This window comes from Paramisgurnus dabryanus, chromosome 13 (assembly GCF_030506205.2).
Source record: "Paramisgurnus dabryanus chromosome 13, PD_genome_1.1, whole genome shotgun sequence".
Taxonomy (NCBI): Eukaryota; Metazoa; Chordata; class Actinopteri; order Cypriniformes; family Cobitidae; genus Paramisgurnus; species Paramisgurnus dabryanus.
This window is the reverse complement of record NC_133349.1, coordinates 13,313,721-13,331,237: the sequence shown is the minus strand read 5'-3', so window position 1 is coordinate 13,331,237 and position 17,517 is coordinate 13,313,721. Positions and strand designations below refer to the sequence as shown.

Here is a 17,517-nt window from a genome sequence, read left to right as displayed (position 1 = left end):
TACTTTTTAATAATAAAAAAATAAGATACTAATGCAAGTGTTTGTGCAAAAAAATAAATAATAGGCCTACATGGCTTTGCACACAGGTTGGCGCATTAACCGCTTAAAGCAAATATGGAATCACGTGACTTCAGGTGTGGTAGTTTGCGGAAACGCAGGTACAAAGTGTAGTCAACTAAACTTTGGCGGGTCATAGGTGGTTGTTTTGTTTAAATAAACCAAACAAAACGATTCTGCAGACCCTCCATTTAGAAACAAAGAGGAAGACTGGAACCGGAAAAGCTGGATGGAAGCCATAATTATTGTCCAGAGAGAGTCTTTAGATCAGTGGATGTTTCACAGCTATCTATGAATGAACTGAAAGTTTAAAATAAAAGTTTTTTTTCGTTGGCTTTTCTTTGTCGAGTCAACATTAATGAGCGCAGGGCGGCGTGGGATTATCGAGAAATCTCCTGTACACGCGTGAGAGGTGACGATCAGAAGAGAGGTATGTTTGCAATTACGTGAATACGTTGTAACGTTGTCTTGTTTGCTTTTTAATCTACGCTATTTAAAATTAGTTACACACCGCATTTAAAGAACGTCTGTAATTACACTTTTTAAGTGAATGTAACCCTTTCTCACGCAAATCCACACAAATCATAATAAAAAAAACCTCATTGTACAGCCTGTAGTAACCAAGTAAATAATCGTGACAGGATGGATTTGTTTATGCAGGAAAGAGCTATCAACTCCGGAAGAGAGAGAGAAAGAGTAACCTAAATACAAACTTTCCTAAAAATAAACACAGACAGCCGTAGAGGGTTAACGGTTATATGTAATTAAAATATGGGTCTTACATGTTTTTGTTCATTGTGTGACAGCTTATTCAAGTTTTACTTATGCTCTTCATCAAGAATGGTAGTTTTTTGTATGTGTGGTGGAGATTGCTGCTTATTCTCATTAAGCCGACACGACCCTTTGATACAGAGAAATGGAGAATGACATCGAAGAGCAAGGCAACTTAACAGTGGAGAGAGAAGAAGAAGAAGAAGACGATGGTTGGAATCCACCAAATGAAAAGAAAAAAGTACGCAGGGTGGAGAAATTGCACCAGAATGTGTCTAAATGGATGCTGCCCGAGGAGATACGAGAGACTTATTTAGAAAGAGCCAACTGCTGTCCCCCTCCTATCTTCATCATCCTCGTCAGTTTAGTGGAGGTATTTAAAAAAAATACATTTCAAACTTTTTTGTCTCTGAAATGACATTTTCTTGTGATTTGAAAAAGTAAACAAAACACTTAAACTAAAAAACACAGCTAGTTTTATTTGTCCTTTTTTAAGTATGGATTTAGTTCATTTTGAGTAACTGTTTATGCCATCCAGTAGATTTCCATTAATGTTAGCATGTTTAAATTGGGACGTGGCCTTTTTACAGAACAGAAATTCTTTGAGCAAAACTTTCCACTTTCCCATTCATGATGGCAAGCGCTAGCCACAGTGTTTGAAAAGCCAGATTTATTCATGTGTTTGTAGATATTACACTAGAAATACCATAGTTAACTTTTGTTAATATTGTTTTATATTTTCATTCTGCTTGTATGATACTGAAAAACATGGGGTGACATTTTTGGCAATACCTTATGGTAACTGAACTGGCATAAGGATATGACATAGACATACAGCAGATACTTGTATTCAAAAAGATTTACTAAAATGAGGAAACATTGAAGCAATTCATTGTAAGGAGGAAGTCTTATAAGAAGTGCAATGCAAAGTTATTTACAAAGTTTTAATTATTGATAGAGACCATATGGGAGATAGAAAAAAATCAAAGTTTTTTTTTAGTATTCAGCATGTTTCTGTCAAGTATTTATAGAAAAGATGTGTTTTTACACTGGCAGGAAAAATTGTCCCAAGCTGTCACTGGGGCAGTACCCTTTAAAAAGGTCCAAATACCCTTTAGGTAGGGATGTGTATGCATTTGGTACCAGTATGTACCTTTAAGTTACTGATATGCACTCTTTAATACCAATACGTTACTCTGAGGTACTAACCTGAGCTGTACATTGGTGTTAAAAAATAGCAGTGTACTAATAAAAGTGAATAAGGTTTATGTTCTTATTTTAAGTGTTAAAATATCAAGTGTCTGTATCAAAGCTTTATCAAAGTTCATCAAGTTTGTCTTGTTCTTTTAAAGGGATACTCCACTTTTTTTGAAAATATGCTCATTTTCCAGCTCCCCTAGAGTTAAAAATGTGATTCTTAGCGTTTTGGAATCCATTCAGCTGATCTCTGGGTCTGGTGCTACCACTTTTAGCATAGCTTAGCACAATCCATTGAATCTGATTAGACCATAAGCATCGCACTGAAAAATGACAATTATATTGCACAGCGCCTGAAAATAGTCCCCTTAGTAACTTTCAATGGCATGGGGACTATTTTCAGGCACTGAGTAATATCATTACGCCCTTCTGCAGCCATGTTACGGCAGCATAGTACTTGATAATTACGCCAGAATGAGTTTATAGTTCCTAGCCATATCTGCCTAGAAAATCGCAACTTTTCATTTTCTGTCGGTCTAAGTACACGATGTAACTACAGAAGAGTGAAATATTACTTTTTTTTGCTTATTTTAAGCGCAATGCTAATGGTCTAATCAGATTCAATGGATTATGCTAAGCTATGCTAAAAGTGGTACCGCCAGACCCAGAGATCAGCTGAATGGATTCCAAAACGGTAAAAAATAAATGTTTTAACTCTAGGGGAGCTGGAAAATGGGCATATTTTTTTTTTTAAAGTGGAGTGTGCCTTTAAGGGGAAGCAAAGATAAAACTTATATTAAGCTGCTCAAAAACATAATATCACTCCTCAAGTGAGGGGATTGAGATCAGGGATTGAGCTGTTCTCTTCATTACCTCAATCCTTCTAGTCTCTAACCAAGATTTTTCCCTCTTGTTTGTGTATTTGGGATTGTTGTTGAAACACCCTTTTTAGGCTAAATATTTTCCATCCTGAAAATTCTTCCATTGGTTTTAATGGAAGTTGCTTGTATTCTTCCATGTGCATGATCACTGGTTTTGCACTGCTATCTTTTTGAACACCACTGTACTTTTTGAAAGGGTAAATTATGCCATTTCAGTGACATTGTGATATTTGTTTCTTCTGTCACGTTTCCTTCAAATATGCAAGACTTCAACATAAGTGGAGTATTATTAAGTGAACTATGGGTGATAGGGTCTGTGTGTATATTTTCTAGTGTCAAAATTATCTTTTTTTTTTACTTTTAACAGTTGGGAGTGTTTATCTACTATGCCGTATGGAAGCCCCAGAAGCAGTGGATAACCATAGGTGTGGGAATCTGGGAGAGTCCTCTTACCTATAAACCTGAACTTCGTGAGCAGGCATGGCGGTTTTTGTCCTACATGTTTGTGCACGCTGGGTAAGGAATTACGCTGCTTTCCTCAAGTTGCCTAAATTTTAGCTTGACCTTTATAACATACATAAAGACTCTCACTGAAAAGCACAGTTTGCTTTTCTATTTACAATGCATGATGGGAAACAACAAATGAATGAGTGCTATACCTTTCAGTGACATGTTTTCACTTGGTTTATGTAAAGTAACAGATCAGATTGGTTTCTAGATCAGACATACATGTGAATACCTTATTGGTGCTTGATGTGCATTTGACTATCTTTCATCATTTAGGGTGGAGCACATCTTGGGCAATCTGTTAATGCAACTGCTTTTGGGCATCCCCCTGGAGCTGGTACATAAGGGCTTTGAAGTGGGAATGGTCTATATGTCTGGTGTTCTTGCAGGTAGCCATTTGCATGTACAGTCAGTCTCTAAAGTTTCTGTATGCATTGAATACACAGATGACACAGCATTTGAGAACTGTTCAGTATACGACCAGAAATGTGGTTATGATGTACTGCTTTATTACACATTGGACTTTTACAAAATAGTATGCAGTATATTCTTTTATTTTTGAATGGGTAGTATGATGTATTATATTTAGAACGTACTGTGTGCCATTTACAAATAATACACGTTTAAAGAGGTCATAGCGTGAAAAGCTGAATTTTTTTCATGTTTAAGTGCTATAATTGGGTCCCCAGTGCTTCTATCAACCTAGAAAATGTGAAAGAGAGCAACCCTGTAACTTAGTTTTGGGTAAGCCATTCTTTGCAAGCATGTGAAAAATTGGGTCGCTCAGATTTTGCCTGTTTTGTAAGGTAGGCAGAAAGGCCAATACTGCCCCTTAATCTGCACTATCCAACCACAGCACTGCCATTTAGTGCAGAGGGAGAGAGAAAAAACAATTGACAGCACAATTGAGTTTCAATTGCAACAAACCACCGTCATTGCAATCAGTGTTTGCATTTCATCAGCTCATTTGCATTTTAAAGCACACACCCAAAAACAGCACACTTTTGCTCACACCTACAAAGTGAGAATTTTAACATGCTATAATTAATTATCTTTGGAGTATTTTGAGCTAAAACTTCACATACGCACTCTGGGGACACCAAAGATTTATTTTACATCTTTAAAAAAATCTCATAATATGACCCCCTTAAGGATTTTACTTTTACAATCAAGCACATACCTATTTGTCTTCAATCAGTTTAATCTTGTTCTCTGTCCACACTTTATATTGTCTATATGTTTGATTTATTTTTTATTCTTATATAACATTTAAATATATGAATACATTTTCAGGCTCTCTGGCCAGTTCCATTTTTGATCCACGCAGTGCCCTCGTGGGAGCCTCGGGTGGTGTGTATGCCCTCATGGGCGGTTACTTTATGAACGCTGTGGTGGTGAGTTGATTTTTAAAGTTTTTTTAATGTGGTACATGCAATTCTGATTCAGATTATATATTCAGACATCCAAACTTTTTCTTTTCCTATAGAATTTCAGGGAGATGATTCCGCTTATGGGAATATTTCGCATTCTAATAATCGTTTTGATCGGTACGTCCATGTATTTCCAATTTCCACTCCACTATTGGCATCAACATCTATATTATTTACAGTATAAACTAAGAATTTAGTCCTGACCTACTGTATCATCTTTAGTTATTGATTAAGTGTTTTATCTTCTAGTTGGGACAGATGTTGGATTTGCTCTTTACAGAAGATTTATTGTCCACGATACTGCCATGAAGGTGAGACACTGTTTTACCTCTTTTAGTATGTGCTTTTATGATGTTAAGCCACCTTTACTAGGGAACACTTACTTTAGGGAAAATTATGTAAAATTAAATGTGTGTTTCTTGCTTTTACGTTGAGGGATTTTCCTTTAGCTGTGTTGGTTCCCTCTGGGAACAGGAAACTGGAATACCTGGTTTTATAATGTAACAAGCTACAAGCTTCAAAATAAGTCTTTACAAATTTTTGCATGCGAATGCACTCTTAAAGGGACAAAATATGCTCATTTTCCAGCTCTCCTATAGTTAAACATTAGATTTTTACCGTTTTGGAATCCGTTCAGCTGATCTCCGGGTCTGGCTGTACCACGTAGCATAGCTTAGCATAATCCATTGAATCTGATTAGACCATTAGCATAGCATCGCGCAAAAAAAATAACCAAATAGTTTCGATATTTTTCCTATTTAAAACTTGACTCTTCTGTAGTTACATCGTGTACTAAGATTGACGGAAAATTAAACTATACTTTCATTCTGGCGTAATAAATAAGGACTTTGCTGCTGTAACATGGCTGCAGCAGGTGTAGTGAAATTACGCAGCGTCTTAAAATAGTCCCCTGCTATTGAAGTAACCAAGGGGACTATTTTCGGGCATTCAAGTTTTAAATAGGAAAAATATTGAAACTCTTTGGTTATTTTTTGCATAATGCTAATGGTCTAATCAGATTCAATGGATTATGCAAAGCTGTGCTAAAAGTGGTACAGGCAGACCCGGAGATCAGCTGAATGAATGATTCCAAAAGGGTAAAAATCAAATGTTTAACTCTAGGAGTGTCCCTTTAATCATTAAATGCTATTGATAAAGTTGTGAAAAAAGGAGGAATCTTATTTATAAAATCAAGGTGTTATTTTCAGTCATAAACTTTCATTTGAATGCAGAAGGTCATGCAATCTTTTGCTTCCTTTTGTCAGGTTTCTTTCGTGGCCCACATTGGGGGTGGAGTAGCAGGCATGACCATTGGTTATGTGTTTTTTACCAACTACAATAAACAGCTCCTGAAAGACCCACGCTTCTGGATGTGCATCGTGGGATACATTGTCTTTATTTTGTTCGCTGTCGTTTTTAACATCTTTTTATCTCCTGCATCCGGAATGTGAGTATGTGTATGGTTAAAGCCATGTCACTGTTCACATTGGATAATTTTCAATCCTGTTCACCAGTTTAAAGACTCTGAAGGCTGGATGCTAAAACACTACACTTCTTAAGTAAATCATTTTGCTGACTTTTTTTAACAACAACAACATTAAGCCCTTTGCAATAAGTGTTTAATTTTTAAGTATTTATTTAAATGCTTATCATGTTTTGTCAAATTACTCAGAGTATGAAGTGTGTGGTTTCAGATTTCACCCAATTTTGTTTCGTTTACAAAAACTACCTGTAGATGGCAGCACTACTCAGTATGTGGCCAGATCTCTACTTGACACAACGCACCACAATGTAATTTAAATGTGGTGTTGCGTAAGTTATTGATTATGATCAATATGAAATTGTGTCAAATCAATGCTAATGAAATGCATGTACAGTTATCTTGCATATTTACCTCTAGTTATCATATTCAATTTGGATATAGGTTTAAGGTTGGAATGATAAATAGTAGAATAGAGATTTGATGTTTTTTACCACTTTGGACAATTATTATTTCTATGGCTCATTTTTTTGATGATGTATTAAACATTTTTAAAGCCATACTTGCCTATTTTATTCTCTGCCCCTTGGTTCTATTTATAGCTAGTTTGGCAAGCTGCTTAGAAATGTTGATGCATATATAGGTGGTTTCAGCATAAACAAAATTTCGTGGACAAACAACTTCCTCAATAATAAAATCAATAATGACAGTACTTTTAAGAATAATTTATTTCTGATAACAAGTTAAATAAGTTAATTACTGTATAGTATAAGCGTATCAAAAGCTTATGTTACTGTGTTTAATGTGTATGTGTGTATAAATGTGTATCGGCACATATCGTGTGTATCTTTAGGAAACCAAAACATTTGTGTTTTTCGATTAGGTATTTGTTCCAGAGTAAATTTTAGCAACTAGCCAAAACATTAAAACAAGCAGAGACCGGAAGTCAAGTTCCGTCCAGGTAACTGCAACAAAGCGTGTGCGTCCATCTCTATAAGCAGTACTTGTGTGCAATGTTAATGGCAAAGTGTTTAATGAAATCGTTTTTTTTTTAAACCTTACAGTGTTTTTTATACAGAATTATATTCTTGAATTTAAGTTTAATTTTGCCATTCAAGGTTCAATGTGTGATTCTGAAATGAACAGTATTTGCACGTCTGCTATGACCTTAAAGGTTATTTAAGGATAAGAAGAGGGATTTAATGCTAAACAAGGCCAATCACATCAATTAGGTAACTTTATGACAAGCAGAACCATAGACAACAAACCAGTAGACCGAGAATAACAGAGAGGAAATCAATATGCGAATCACTCACCCCTACAATAATATGTATTAATCTAATTCTGTACTTGTTTTAGAAACAGTGACCATGTTTTGTCACTGTTTAATGTTTCACTAACAAAAGTTTCATTATTAGTTTGGAAGTTTCTGTTGGGTATATTACTGATAATATACTGTATTAATATTACACTGGATTATTGTGCCTATAAAGATTATGATGACACCCAGTTAAACTTTAATTTTCTCCGCCAACTTTTTGATTTCTTAGCTGACTTTCATTTCCTCTTTCAAACTTTTGTTTCATAATTAAAAGAGCCCAGGTGCGATCCTGCCACTATGCCACGATTGTTCTCCCCACGATTATTATGAAAAAACAAGGCCAAGACAACCAATAAACAAGAGTACGTCATTTTAGATTAGAAAAGTCATCCAGCTGTACTTTGCTACATTAACAATAAGGTGGCCGAGCTAAGTAGGCCAAGGCCATGAGAACCAATAAGCAGAATATGTCATTGTAGAGATGAGAAAGGATTCAGCTGCACTCGAACAAGTAAATAAATTGTGGCAGGCCGAGACCAATGAGAAGAGTGTACGTCATCTCAGATAAGAAGTGTTTGATCTTACTGTATAAAAATGGGAGTCAGATGTTGGGAGTCAGATAATCTTTAAACTCTGTTTGAGGCGTGTTGATTGTCTCACTTTGTTGGCTCAAGCAAATAAAGTAATTTTTGTTTGGCACCTGGAACCTTTGTCTCCTGAGTATTTTTCTTATGAAGATTCAAGCTAAGACTTTTTGCCACTATAGGCACAGACTTACAGAAATTTCATTCAACGCTTTTCCAGCCCCCCATTGCCCACAACAATATTTAAAGGTACAATGTGTAATTTCAGAAGGATCTCTTGACAGAAATGCAAAATAATATACAAAACTATATTATTAGAGGTCTATAAAGACCTTTCATAATGAACTGTTATGTTTTTATTACCTTAGAATGAGACATTTTATCTACATACTGAGGGTCCCCTTACATGGAAGTCGCCATTTTGTGCCACCATGTTTCTACAGAAGCCCTTAGCGGACAAACTTTTTTACTAAGTTGTCTCAGAAGATGACATGTTTGTCCGGTGGCAGCTTCTGTAGCTTCTCTGTGCGTTTCAAAAGCGATGGGTGAGCAGTGGACTGAGCCATTAGTTGCAATTCGCAACCTTACCACTAGATGCAGCTAAAACTTACACACTGCACCTTTAAAGGCCCACCCATTCACTTTGTTCCAACCAAATAGAGTATTTTATTGCTTGGCATGACTAGACAGATGTATATTCATTACAAAAATAACCAAACAAATTAGAAATAGATTTGTTTATCTTATACCTTTTTGGTCTTATTTTAAATCATTTTAATGCCCCCTTGAGAAACACTGCTCTAATGGCATTACAATACTGTTTGTTAGAACATGTCTTTATTGAGATTTTACAAAATATTCAAAACAGAAAACCTCACAACCTCTTATCACAAGGTATACTTTTTATTTTGTATGTGTTTGAACCCATGACCTCTTACACTTCTAATGCAATGCTCTACTACTATACATTAGCAGATTTTAGATGTACAATTTTATGCATGCGGTAATCATTCTTTTTACATTCAAAGTACACAAGTAAGCTGAAATTATATTTAATTTAACACTTAGGTGAAAATTCTGGGTTATTTTTGCCTATGGTTGAGTCAAAAAGAGACAAACCCAAGTCTGTTGGGCTAAATTAATCCAGAAAATTTCTATTTTTGCCCTGACCATGGGTTGAAACAACCCAGCCCAGCGTTTGGGTTTGTCCCTTTTTGACCCAACAGGCATTGAGAGTGTAAAGTCAGGGCTTTATTATTTGTTATAATAATAATGTCAATTATTTCGATTCAGTTTATGCACCAATGGATAAATCTTTTAATCTACATTTTGAACAGGACTAGGTTTAAAAATAGGATAAATAAACTATGCAATGCTTTGGATAAAAGCATCTACCAAATGCATAAATGTATGTAACTTTATTATGGTCATTGTAAGGAATAAAATAACATTTATTGTTAAATACACTTACAAAACATTAGGATGTTTAATTTATTATATTGAGCATGAAATGTGTTTAAGCAAACCTAATACCAAATTTGAGTGCTGTCATAGTACATCCTTATTAAACTCTCAATTTAGTAAATTATTATAATGCCTGATCCTAATCAGATTATGAGTAATGTCAAGATATGCCCCAACCAAAACCATATTAGTGAGTGTAATGGGGTTGTACCATTGATTGCATTTAAATGGAATAAAATATCACCACAACTAGCAGACAACTTAATTACATTGGGCAGAACCCAGCAGAGTATGAAATCGGACATGACCGATTGATTAAAAGTATTGACTAATAAAAGTAGTGCCAACATACTACGTGACAAAGCGCCATTGGAAAGAGGTGTTTAGCAGTGGATGACAATAAACACAACATCTTTTTAGCTTTCTGCTGCTTTCTCCGACATTACACAAATAATATCAATCATTTTGTTTTCTGTGCATAATCTAGTGAACAGATAAAATTGTGGAAGTACATGCAGCTGAGCTATTTTTGCAGTTAAACAATTGTTCCTTAATAAATAGATATATATAATAGATTCAACGGTCATAATGAGAATTGTATCGTTTTTAATGGTAGCCATAATGGTCTCTGTGGGTCTCGTAATGTGTTAGGTTCTATTCGTGGGATGTTATAGCAAATGGGAACCATTAAACACCTTTACTCCTATTGAAATAAGGCCCAAACACACATTAATAGATGATTCACAATGGTATTTAAAATGGTTATACACACACAAAAAATGCTGCATTTCAACTCAGCATTGGGTCAAAAAGGTACAACCCCAACTCATTGGGTTATAAATGAGCCTGCTCACTGGGTTGCTTCTAAATACTGGATGATTTTAAACATTTTCTCGGTAAATTTAACCAAATGGCTTGTCCCTTTCTGACCCAACACTGGGTTAAAAGTAACCCAACATTTTTAAAGCGTATTATTAGTATTTAATTTTTTTTTCAGCAGGGCAAACATGCATGTATGCTGTCTACATGATCCACAGGTGCATAAAGTGAGCACATATAGACTTATTCACAGACTTTATTGTAACATCTTTTATTTACACATGGCATGCATTGAAAGAGCAAGCGCACTGAATCAATTCAGAGTTCATTTCATGTTTTTATGGGGTGGTTGTTTATTGACGCACTGTATGATGCTGACAGTCAAAAGCAGGGCACTTGCCAGCAGAGCTTCGCTTATTCTGAAACCTCCTCTCGGTGCCAGCAGAGAGAAAAGTGGGGTTCACACGAGTTTAGGTGATGTGCTGTGTCAGATGTGCAGGGTACCAACGATTTTTAACTATTTTGGTGGCCTTGTCGCGCCTGTATGACCTGCGGGAATTTAAAGCACCGGCAGTCTATCCATACTGCTTTAAGGTAATGACATGGACTGACATAATTGATTTCTCCTGCATGAGTATAAGTTGGCACTTATTCTGTTTGCTTGTTTTGTGTGTAGTCGTGAACATGACCAGGATGAATTTATTTTAACTTGATAAGCTTTTTGTTTTTAACAATGAGTAGGTTTTGCATTACAATGAAGATTTTAATTTACTTAGTTTTGTGCTCATTTTTGTAAGGTATGTTGTTATTTTATGGCATAGTTTGGGTAACACGTCACAGGTTGTATTTGTTAACATTAGTTAATGCATTAGCTAACCTGAACAATATAGTTTATCAGCATGTTTTAATGTTAATTGATGCCAGAATAATTGTTTGTGTTAATTAATTGTGCACTAATGTTAAAACTTTTGATTTTTAAAATGTATTAGTAAATGATGAAATAACATGAACTAAAATTAATAAATGCTGCAGACATATTGTTTATTTTTAGTTCATGTTAGCTTACTAATGTTACCAAGTACAACCTTACTGCAAAGTGTTACTACACTGTAAAAAGTGAAAAGTTGGATCAACTTAAATGTTTAGGTGAAAAATACTTTAAGTAAAAAATGTTAGTTGAAACAACTTAAAATTATATTTGTTGCCAATTGAAATAATTTTTAAGTTGATCCAACTTTTTACAGTGATACGTTTTAATGTTTATGAAACAACGTACAGTTTTGTTGTTTAGATGATTTAGTAATATTGTTATTTCCTGTAATTGTAATCTTTCCTGCTAACTTTTGAAAAAAACTTCAACACATTTGTGGCATTTCTAAAAGTATTTTGATATATATTGACTTGCATTATGATGTTTTTAGTTTCTTTTAGAACATTTATATTTTAAAATGAATAAATCTAAGATTTGTTTAAAGGAAAACACCATAGTTGTTCAATATTTTACTATGTTCTTACCTCAACTTACATACCTATTTTTTTCAATGTGTGCACTTAATCTGTGTACAGCACGTTGTGAATGTGTTAGCATTAAGCCTTGCACAATTCATTCCTTACGTTCCAAACAGGAATGAATTCAGAAGCCACCAAACACTTTCATGTTTGCCTATTTAAAGACTGTTACATAAGTAGATACACGAGTAAGTATGGTGGCACAAAATAAAACATGGTGATATTTAAGTGGATAAAAAATGAGAACTATACTGTATGGCGGAAGAGCATTTAGTTTGCAGCACTTCGACCTCGCGTGCAAACTTCAGTCAATATTACTGCCCCCAAGGTCAAAGTACTGCAAACTAAGTGCTCTTCCGCCAGTACAATGTGGTTCTTATTATTTTTATCCTCTTCAAAAATCGCAAAATTTTATTTTGCGCCACTATACTTAACTTCTGTAACTACTAAATTCATCCCTGTTTGGATCCTAAGGAATTAATGGTGCTAGACTAAATGCTAACACATTCACAATGCGCTGAGTGTACGCATGAAAAAAGATAGGTATGTATTAATTCGTCTAAGTTGAGTTAGGCATATAGTAAAATATTGAAAAACAGTGGTGTTTTCCTTTAAATAGGAAAATTGTTAGTATTCAATAAGTATTCACTTTTATGTATTTCAGTAATCGTTTTCTTTAACGGCAGACCACTATTCTTTTTCATGATCCTTCTCTCAGACACAAAGATGTCAGAGTGAAAATGGGAGACTGGAACTTTCTTGGTGGGATTTTGGAGGAGGTGCATATCCACTCCACCATGGTGGGAAAGATCTGGCTGACCATCCTCTTCATCTTTCGCATGCTGGTGCTTGGAGTGGCAGCAGAGGACGTGTGGAACGATGAGCAGGCTGACTTCATCTGCAACACTGAGCAGCCCGGCTGCCGCAACGTTTGCTACGACAAAGCCTTCCCCATTTCTCTCATCCGCTACTGGGTACTGCAGGTCATTTTTGTGTCCTCGCCCTCGCTGGTGTACATGGGCCATGCCCTCTACCGCCTCCGTGCTCTGGAGAAAGAGCGCCAGCGTAAAAAAATTGCACTGAGGCGAGAACTCGAAGCCGTTGACATGGAGATGGCAGAGGTAAGGCGCAAAATTGAACGAGAGCTTCGGCAGATTGACCAGGGAAAGTTGAACAAAGCTCCACTGAGGGGGTCACTGCTGCGAACCTATGTGGCTCACATAGTCACCCGCTCGGCCGTAGAAGTGGGGTTCATGACCGGACAATATCTAATCTATGGTTTTCAACTAGATCCGCTTTACAAATGTGAGCGGGAACCCTGCCCCAATGCGGTGGATTGCTTTGTATCTCGACCCACTGAGAAGAGTGTCTTCATGGTGTTCATGCAATCCATAGCTGCCATCTCACTGTTCCTTAATATTTTGGAGATCATGCACCTTGGCTACAAGAAACTTAAAAAGGCCATCTTGAAGTTCTACCCACAGCTGAAGGATGATGTAGATGACAGCTTCTATCCTAACAAGCTGAAGAAAGACTCTGTGGTGCATCAGATGTGCATTGGCACCTCTACTGGGCGCAAGGCCACCATTGCATCTGCCCCCAGCAGATACAACCTGATGCTTGATAGACCGCCTGATGGACCTGCCTACCCTCCTTTGATAAACTCATCCTCTGCTTTCTTGCCTGTTCAGAGTGATATCCCGAACAAAGTTGGATCTGATCCAACGGAGCACAACAGCAACTCCAACAACACGAGCAGTGACACGCGCTCGCCACCTTGTGACTCTGTCACGCCACCAAAGCAAGAGGAGGTGGAGGATTCACTCCCCTCACCTACACACAATAAAAAGCAGGAGCTCAAGACTTCAGACCCATTAAGCCATCACAGAGACTCATCTCACACATCATCTGGTGTGGGAAAGAAGCCATGGAAAGTCAGTGCACCCTGGAATTGCTCAACAGTTGTAGAAGGTAATGTTTCAGACTCTGATTCTTTAGAAGGAGGAAAGACCCCCTGTCCCTATGCAACTGTGCGGGCACGTACATCATTGAGGTCCGACTCCAAAAGGAGTAGACCCGCCACTCCTGATTCAGTAGAAGAATCCAGCTCAGAGTCACGGCACAGTCCGCAACGAACGTCACCAAGCCGTCGCACCTCATTGGCCAGCAGTGCCAGTAGTAGACGTGCAGCTCCTACAGACTTACAGATATGAGAAAAATTGTATCCGATTGCTTTAGAGAACTAGTAGAGATTGCCAAAAGGATATGTAAATTATGTTTTGACATGGATTTACTTTCTAATTATTTCTAGACCTAACAATAATTCATGTTTTTAAGCATTTTGAAATGTTTTTGATTTGTCAGGACACCTGAAATACACTCACCTAAAGGATTATTATGAACACCTGTTCAATTTATCATTAATGCAATTATCTAAAAAAACAATCACATGGCAGTTGCTTGAATGCATTTAGAGGTGTGGTCCTGGTCAAGACAATCTCCTGAACTCCAAACTGAATGTCAGAATGGGAAAGAAAGGTGATTTAAGCAATTTTGAGCATGGCATGGTTGTTGGTGCCAGACGGGCCAGTCTGAGTATTTCACAATCGAGGGAAAAACATCATACTGAAAAACATCCAGTATGCGGCAGTCCTGTGGGTGAAAATGGCTTGTTGATGCAAGAGGTCAGAGAAGAATAAGCCGACTAATTCAAGCTGATAGAAGAGCAACTTTGACTGAAATAACCACTCGTTACAACCGAGGTATGCAGCAAAGCATTTGTGAAGCCACAACACGCACAACCTTGAGGCAGATGGGCTACAACAGCAGAAGACCCCACCGGATACCACTCATCTCCACTACAAATAGGAAAAAGAGGCTACAATTTGCACAAGATCACCAAAATTGGACAGCTGAAGACTGGAAAAATGTTGCCTGGTCTGATGAGTCTCGATTTCTGTTGAGACATTCAGATGGTAAAATTAGAATTTGGTGTAAACAGAATGAGAACATGGAACCATCATGCCTTGTTACGACTGTGCTGGCTGCTGCTGCTGGTGGTGGTGGTGTAATGGTGTAGGGGATGTTTTCTTGGCACACTTTAGGCCCCTTAGTGCCAATTGGGCATCGTTTAAATGCCACAGCCTACCTGAGCATTGTTTCTGACCATGTCCATCCCTTTATGACCACCATGTACCCATCCTCTGATGGCTACTTCCAGCAGGATAATGAACTGTGTCACAAAGCTCGAATCATTTTAAATTGGTTTCTTGAACATGACAATGAGTTCACTGTACTAAATGGCCCCCACAGTCACCAGATCTCAACCCAATAGAGCATCTTTGGGATGTGGTGGAACGGTAGCTTCATGCCCTGGATGTGCATCCCACAAAACTCCATCAACTGCAAGATTCTATCCTATTAATATGGGCCAACATTTCTAAAGAATGCTTTCCTAGGACCTTTTTGAATCAATGCCATGTAGAATTAAGGCTGTTCTGAAAGCGAAAGGAGGTCAAACACAGTATTAGTATAGTGTTCCTAATAATCCTTTAATCCATCATTTGTTTTGGTAAATATAGTTTTGGCTTCATTTCTGTTGGCTCCAGCATGACTTTTTGCAGCTATACAGCAATAAAAGTAAGCTTAACAAATTTTAAGGTTTTATACTCAGGATTCATAGTGGGAAGTTACTTTGTAAATAGATTTGTTTAGAATTTTTTCTAAATTTATGAAATACTTTTATATAAACGCAAACACCAGTGATTTTTCTCTTTACATATCAAATTGCAAAATAATTAACGTTAGATATTTTTTATTATCTTTAGGCGGAATGACTGTAAGGTAGATAAATAACTGTTCAATGGAATATAATTTCTGACATGGACATTTCTCACTTTTAGTGGGGTTAAAGTCAAATGTGAGTTGAAATAACACAAAACAGTACTATGGTGTAAAAGAACAATTCTAAAAAAGAAAAATATTTTATCTGATGCACCGTACAAAATGTATAAATATAAATTGTATATTGTATGCATTTATTGTATTAATATGTGCTTTCGTGTCTTAAATTTGATTGTAATGAGATACATTTTTTGAGACATTAAAACATTTAAACTGGTCGAAATATCTGGAATTCCTTGTTATCTTTATTGTTTCTTGTACTTCTATGATGCAACTAAGAAGAGTATGAACTTTTTCTTTTGGTCCTTCCTAATTTTGGTCCTGTCTACTGCTTGTGTTTAAAGCACCATCTACTGGACTAAAACCGAAAGGTACAGGAAATTTGCAGCACCTGAAAATATGTATGCATGAAAAATATGAAGGCTATTTATTTAAAGGGGATATTTCACAAGACTTTTTTAAGATGTAAAATAAATCTTTCACGTCTTCAGAGTACATATGTGAAGTTTTCGCTCAAAATATTATAGATCATTTATTATAGCATGTTAAAATTGCCACTTTGTGGGTGTGAGAAAAAATGAGCAATTATGGGTGTGTCCTTTTAAATGCAAATGAGTTGATCTCAGCACTAAATAGCAGTGTCGTGGTTGGATAGTGTAGATTAAAGGGCGGTATTATCCCCTTCTGACATCACAGGGGGAGCCACATTTCAATTACTTATTTTTTCACATGCATGCAGAAAATGGTTTACCAAAATAAAGTTACTGGGTGGATCTTTTAAAAATTTTCTAGGTTGATAGAAGCACAGGGGACCCGATTATAGCACTTAAAAATGGAAAAGGTCAGATTTTCATGATATGTCCCGTTTAAGAAGAAACTAATTTACTGAACAATTAAACACATCTGAAGTACCAAATATTTGGCAAGATCAACACACTTCGTTTGGCAGTTCCATGTCTCTTAAAAACTCCAATAGTAGATTAACTACAAAACCGAATAAAATAAGTTTAAAGTTATAGCTGCTTTATACTTTTGGTGATGTGGTGAGCTCCTAAATAGCAAATATTGTTTATCGTCTCAACTATTGTTTTCTTTCATCTACTTTAAAGTTTGTTAGAATTGTGAAAAATAAACCACAGGTACTCACTTAATACCGTAGATTTGTAAAACTGAAAAATAACGATGTTGGCTGCAGTCTGTAGCATGACACATGGTTGGTAAACGCTGTTATTGTCTAAAAAAAATACATAATTGTGCCCTAATTCATATTAAAATGTTCAAACGACACGTTTAGTGTTTCACAAGCTTTCTTCATCTTATGCCACATTTTACATTCACCAATAATCTGCACCAAATCAGCATAAAAATTTAGTTTCAGGTGAAAGGTCGCTAAAGACACCAGACGTGTTCAACTTCATACGGCGCTGCGCAAACCAGTAAGAATATGACATTGAAGTACCGCGATAGTTGAGCTTTTGAATAGCTCTCGCGGTACTTCCATATCATATGCCGACCAGTCTGCGATGCGACGCGTAAAGTTAAACACGCCTACCCATTCACCCCTCTGTTTGTCAGGTGACCACTAAGCACATGA

At 36.5% G+C, this 17,517-nt stretch overlaps 2 protein-coding genes across 2 annotated transcripts; both read left to right on the top strand.

Annotated features, from left to right (window-relative positions):
* The first annotated feature begins 127 nt into the window (after nucleotides 1-127).
* rhbdl2 (rhomboid, veinlet-like 2 (Drosophila)) lies at nucleotides 128-6,883 on the top strand. Its single transcript, XM_065298372.2, has 8 exons — nucleotides 128-487; nucleotides 970-1,201; nucleotides 3,274-3,422; nucleotides 3,690-3,802; nucleotides 4,707-4,807; nucleotides 4,900-4,960; nucleotides 5,093-5,154; nucleotides 6,109-6,883. Exons 2-8 carry the CDS (start codon nucleotides 974-976, stop codon nucleotides 6,292-6,294), a joined length of 900 nt encoding a protein of 299 aa, XP_065154444.1. The 5' UTR covers nucleotides 128-487; nucleotides 970-973; the 3' UTR covers nucleotides 6,295-6,883.
* A 5,874-nt stretch (nucleotides 6,884-12,757) lies between these two features.
* On the top strand, nucleotides 12,758-14,233 carry gja9a (gap junction protein alpha 9a). The gene has a single exon (XM_065239866.1). The coding sequence runs from the start codon at nucleotides 12,761-12,763 to the stop codon at nucleotides 14,231-14,233; it is 1,473 nt and encodes a 490-aa protein (XP_065095938.1). The 5' UTR covers nucleotides 12,758-12,760.
* The last annotated feature ends 3,284 nt before the right edge of the window (nucleotides 14,234-17,517 follow it).

Bases quoted from the DNA above. Each gene is read 5' to 3' on its own strand.
- rhbdl2 (XM_065298372.2), top strand. From the start codon at position 974: ATGGAGAATGACATCGAAGAGCAAGGCAACTTAACAGTGGAGAGAGAA. The intron at 4,808-4,899 runs GTGAGTTGATTT...CTTTTCCTATAG, and splicing joins ACTTTATGAACGCTGTGGTG to AATTTCAGGGAGATGATTCC. The intron at 5,155-6,108 runs GTGAGACACTGT...TCCTTTTGTCAG, and splicing joins TCCACGATACTGCCATGAAG to GTTTCTTTCGTGGCCCACAT.
- gja9a (XM_065239866.1), top strand. From the start codon at position 12,761: ATGGGAGACTGGAACTTTCTTGGTGGGATTTTGGAGGAGGTGCATATC.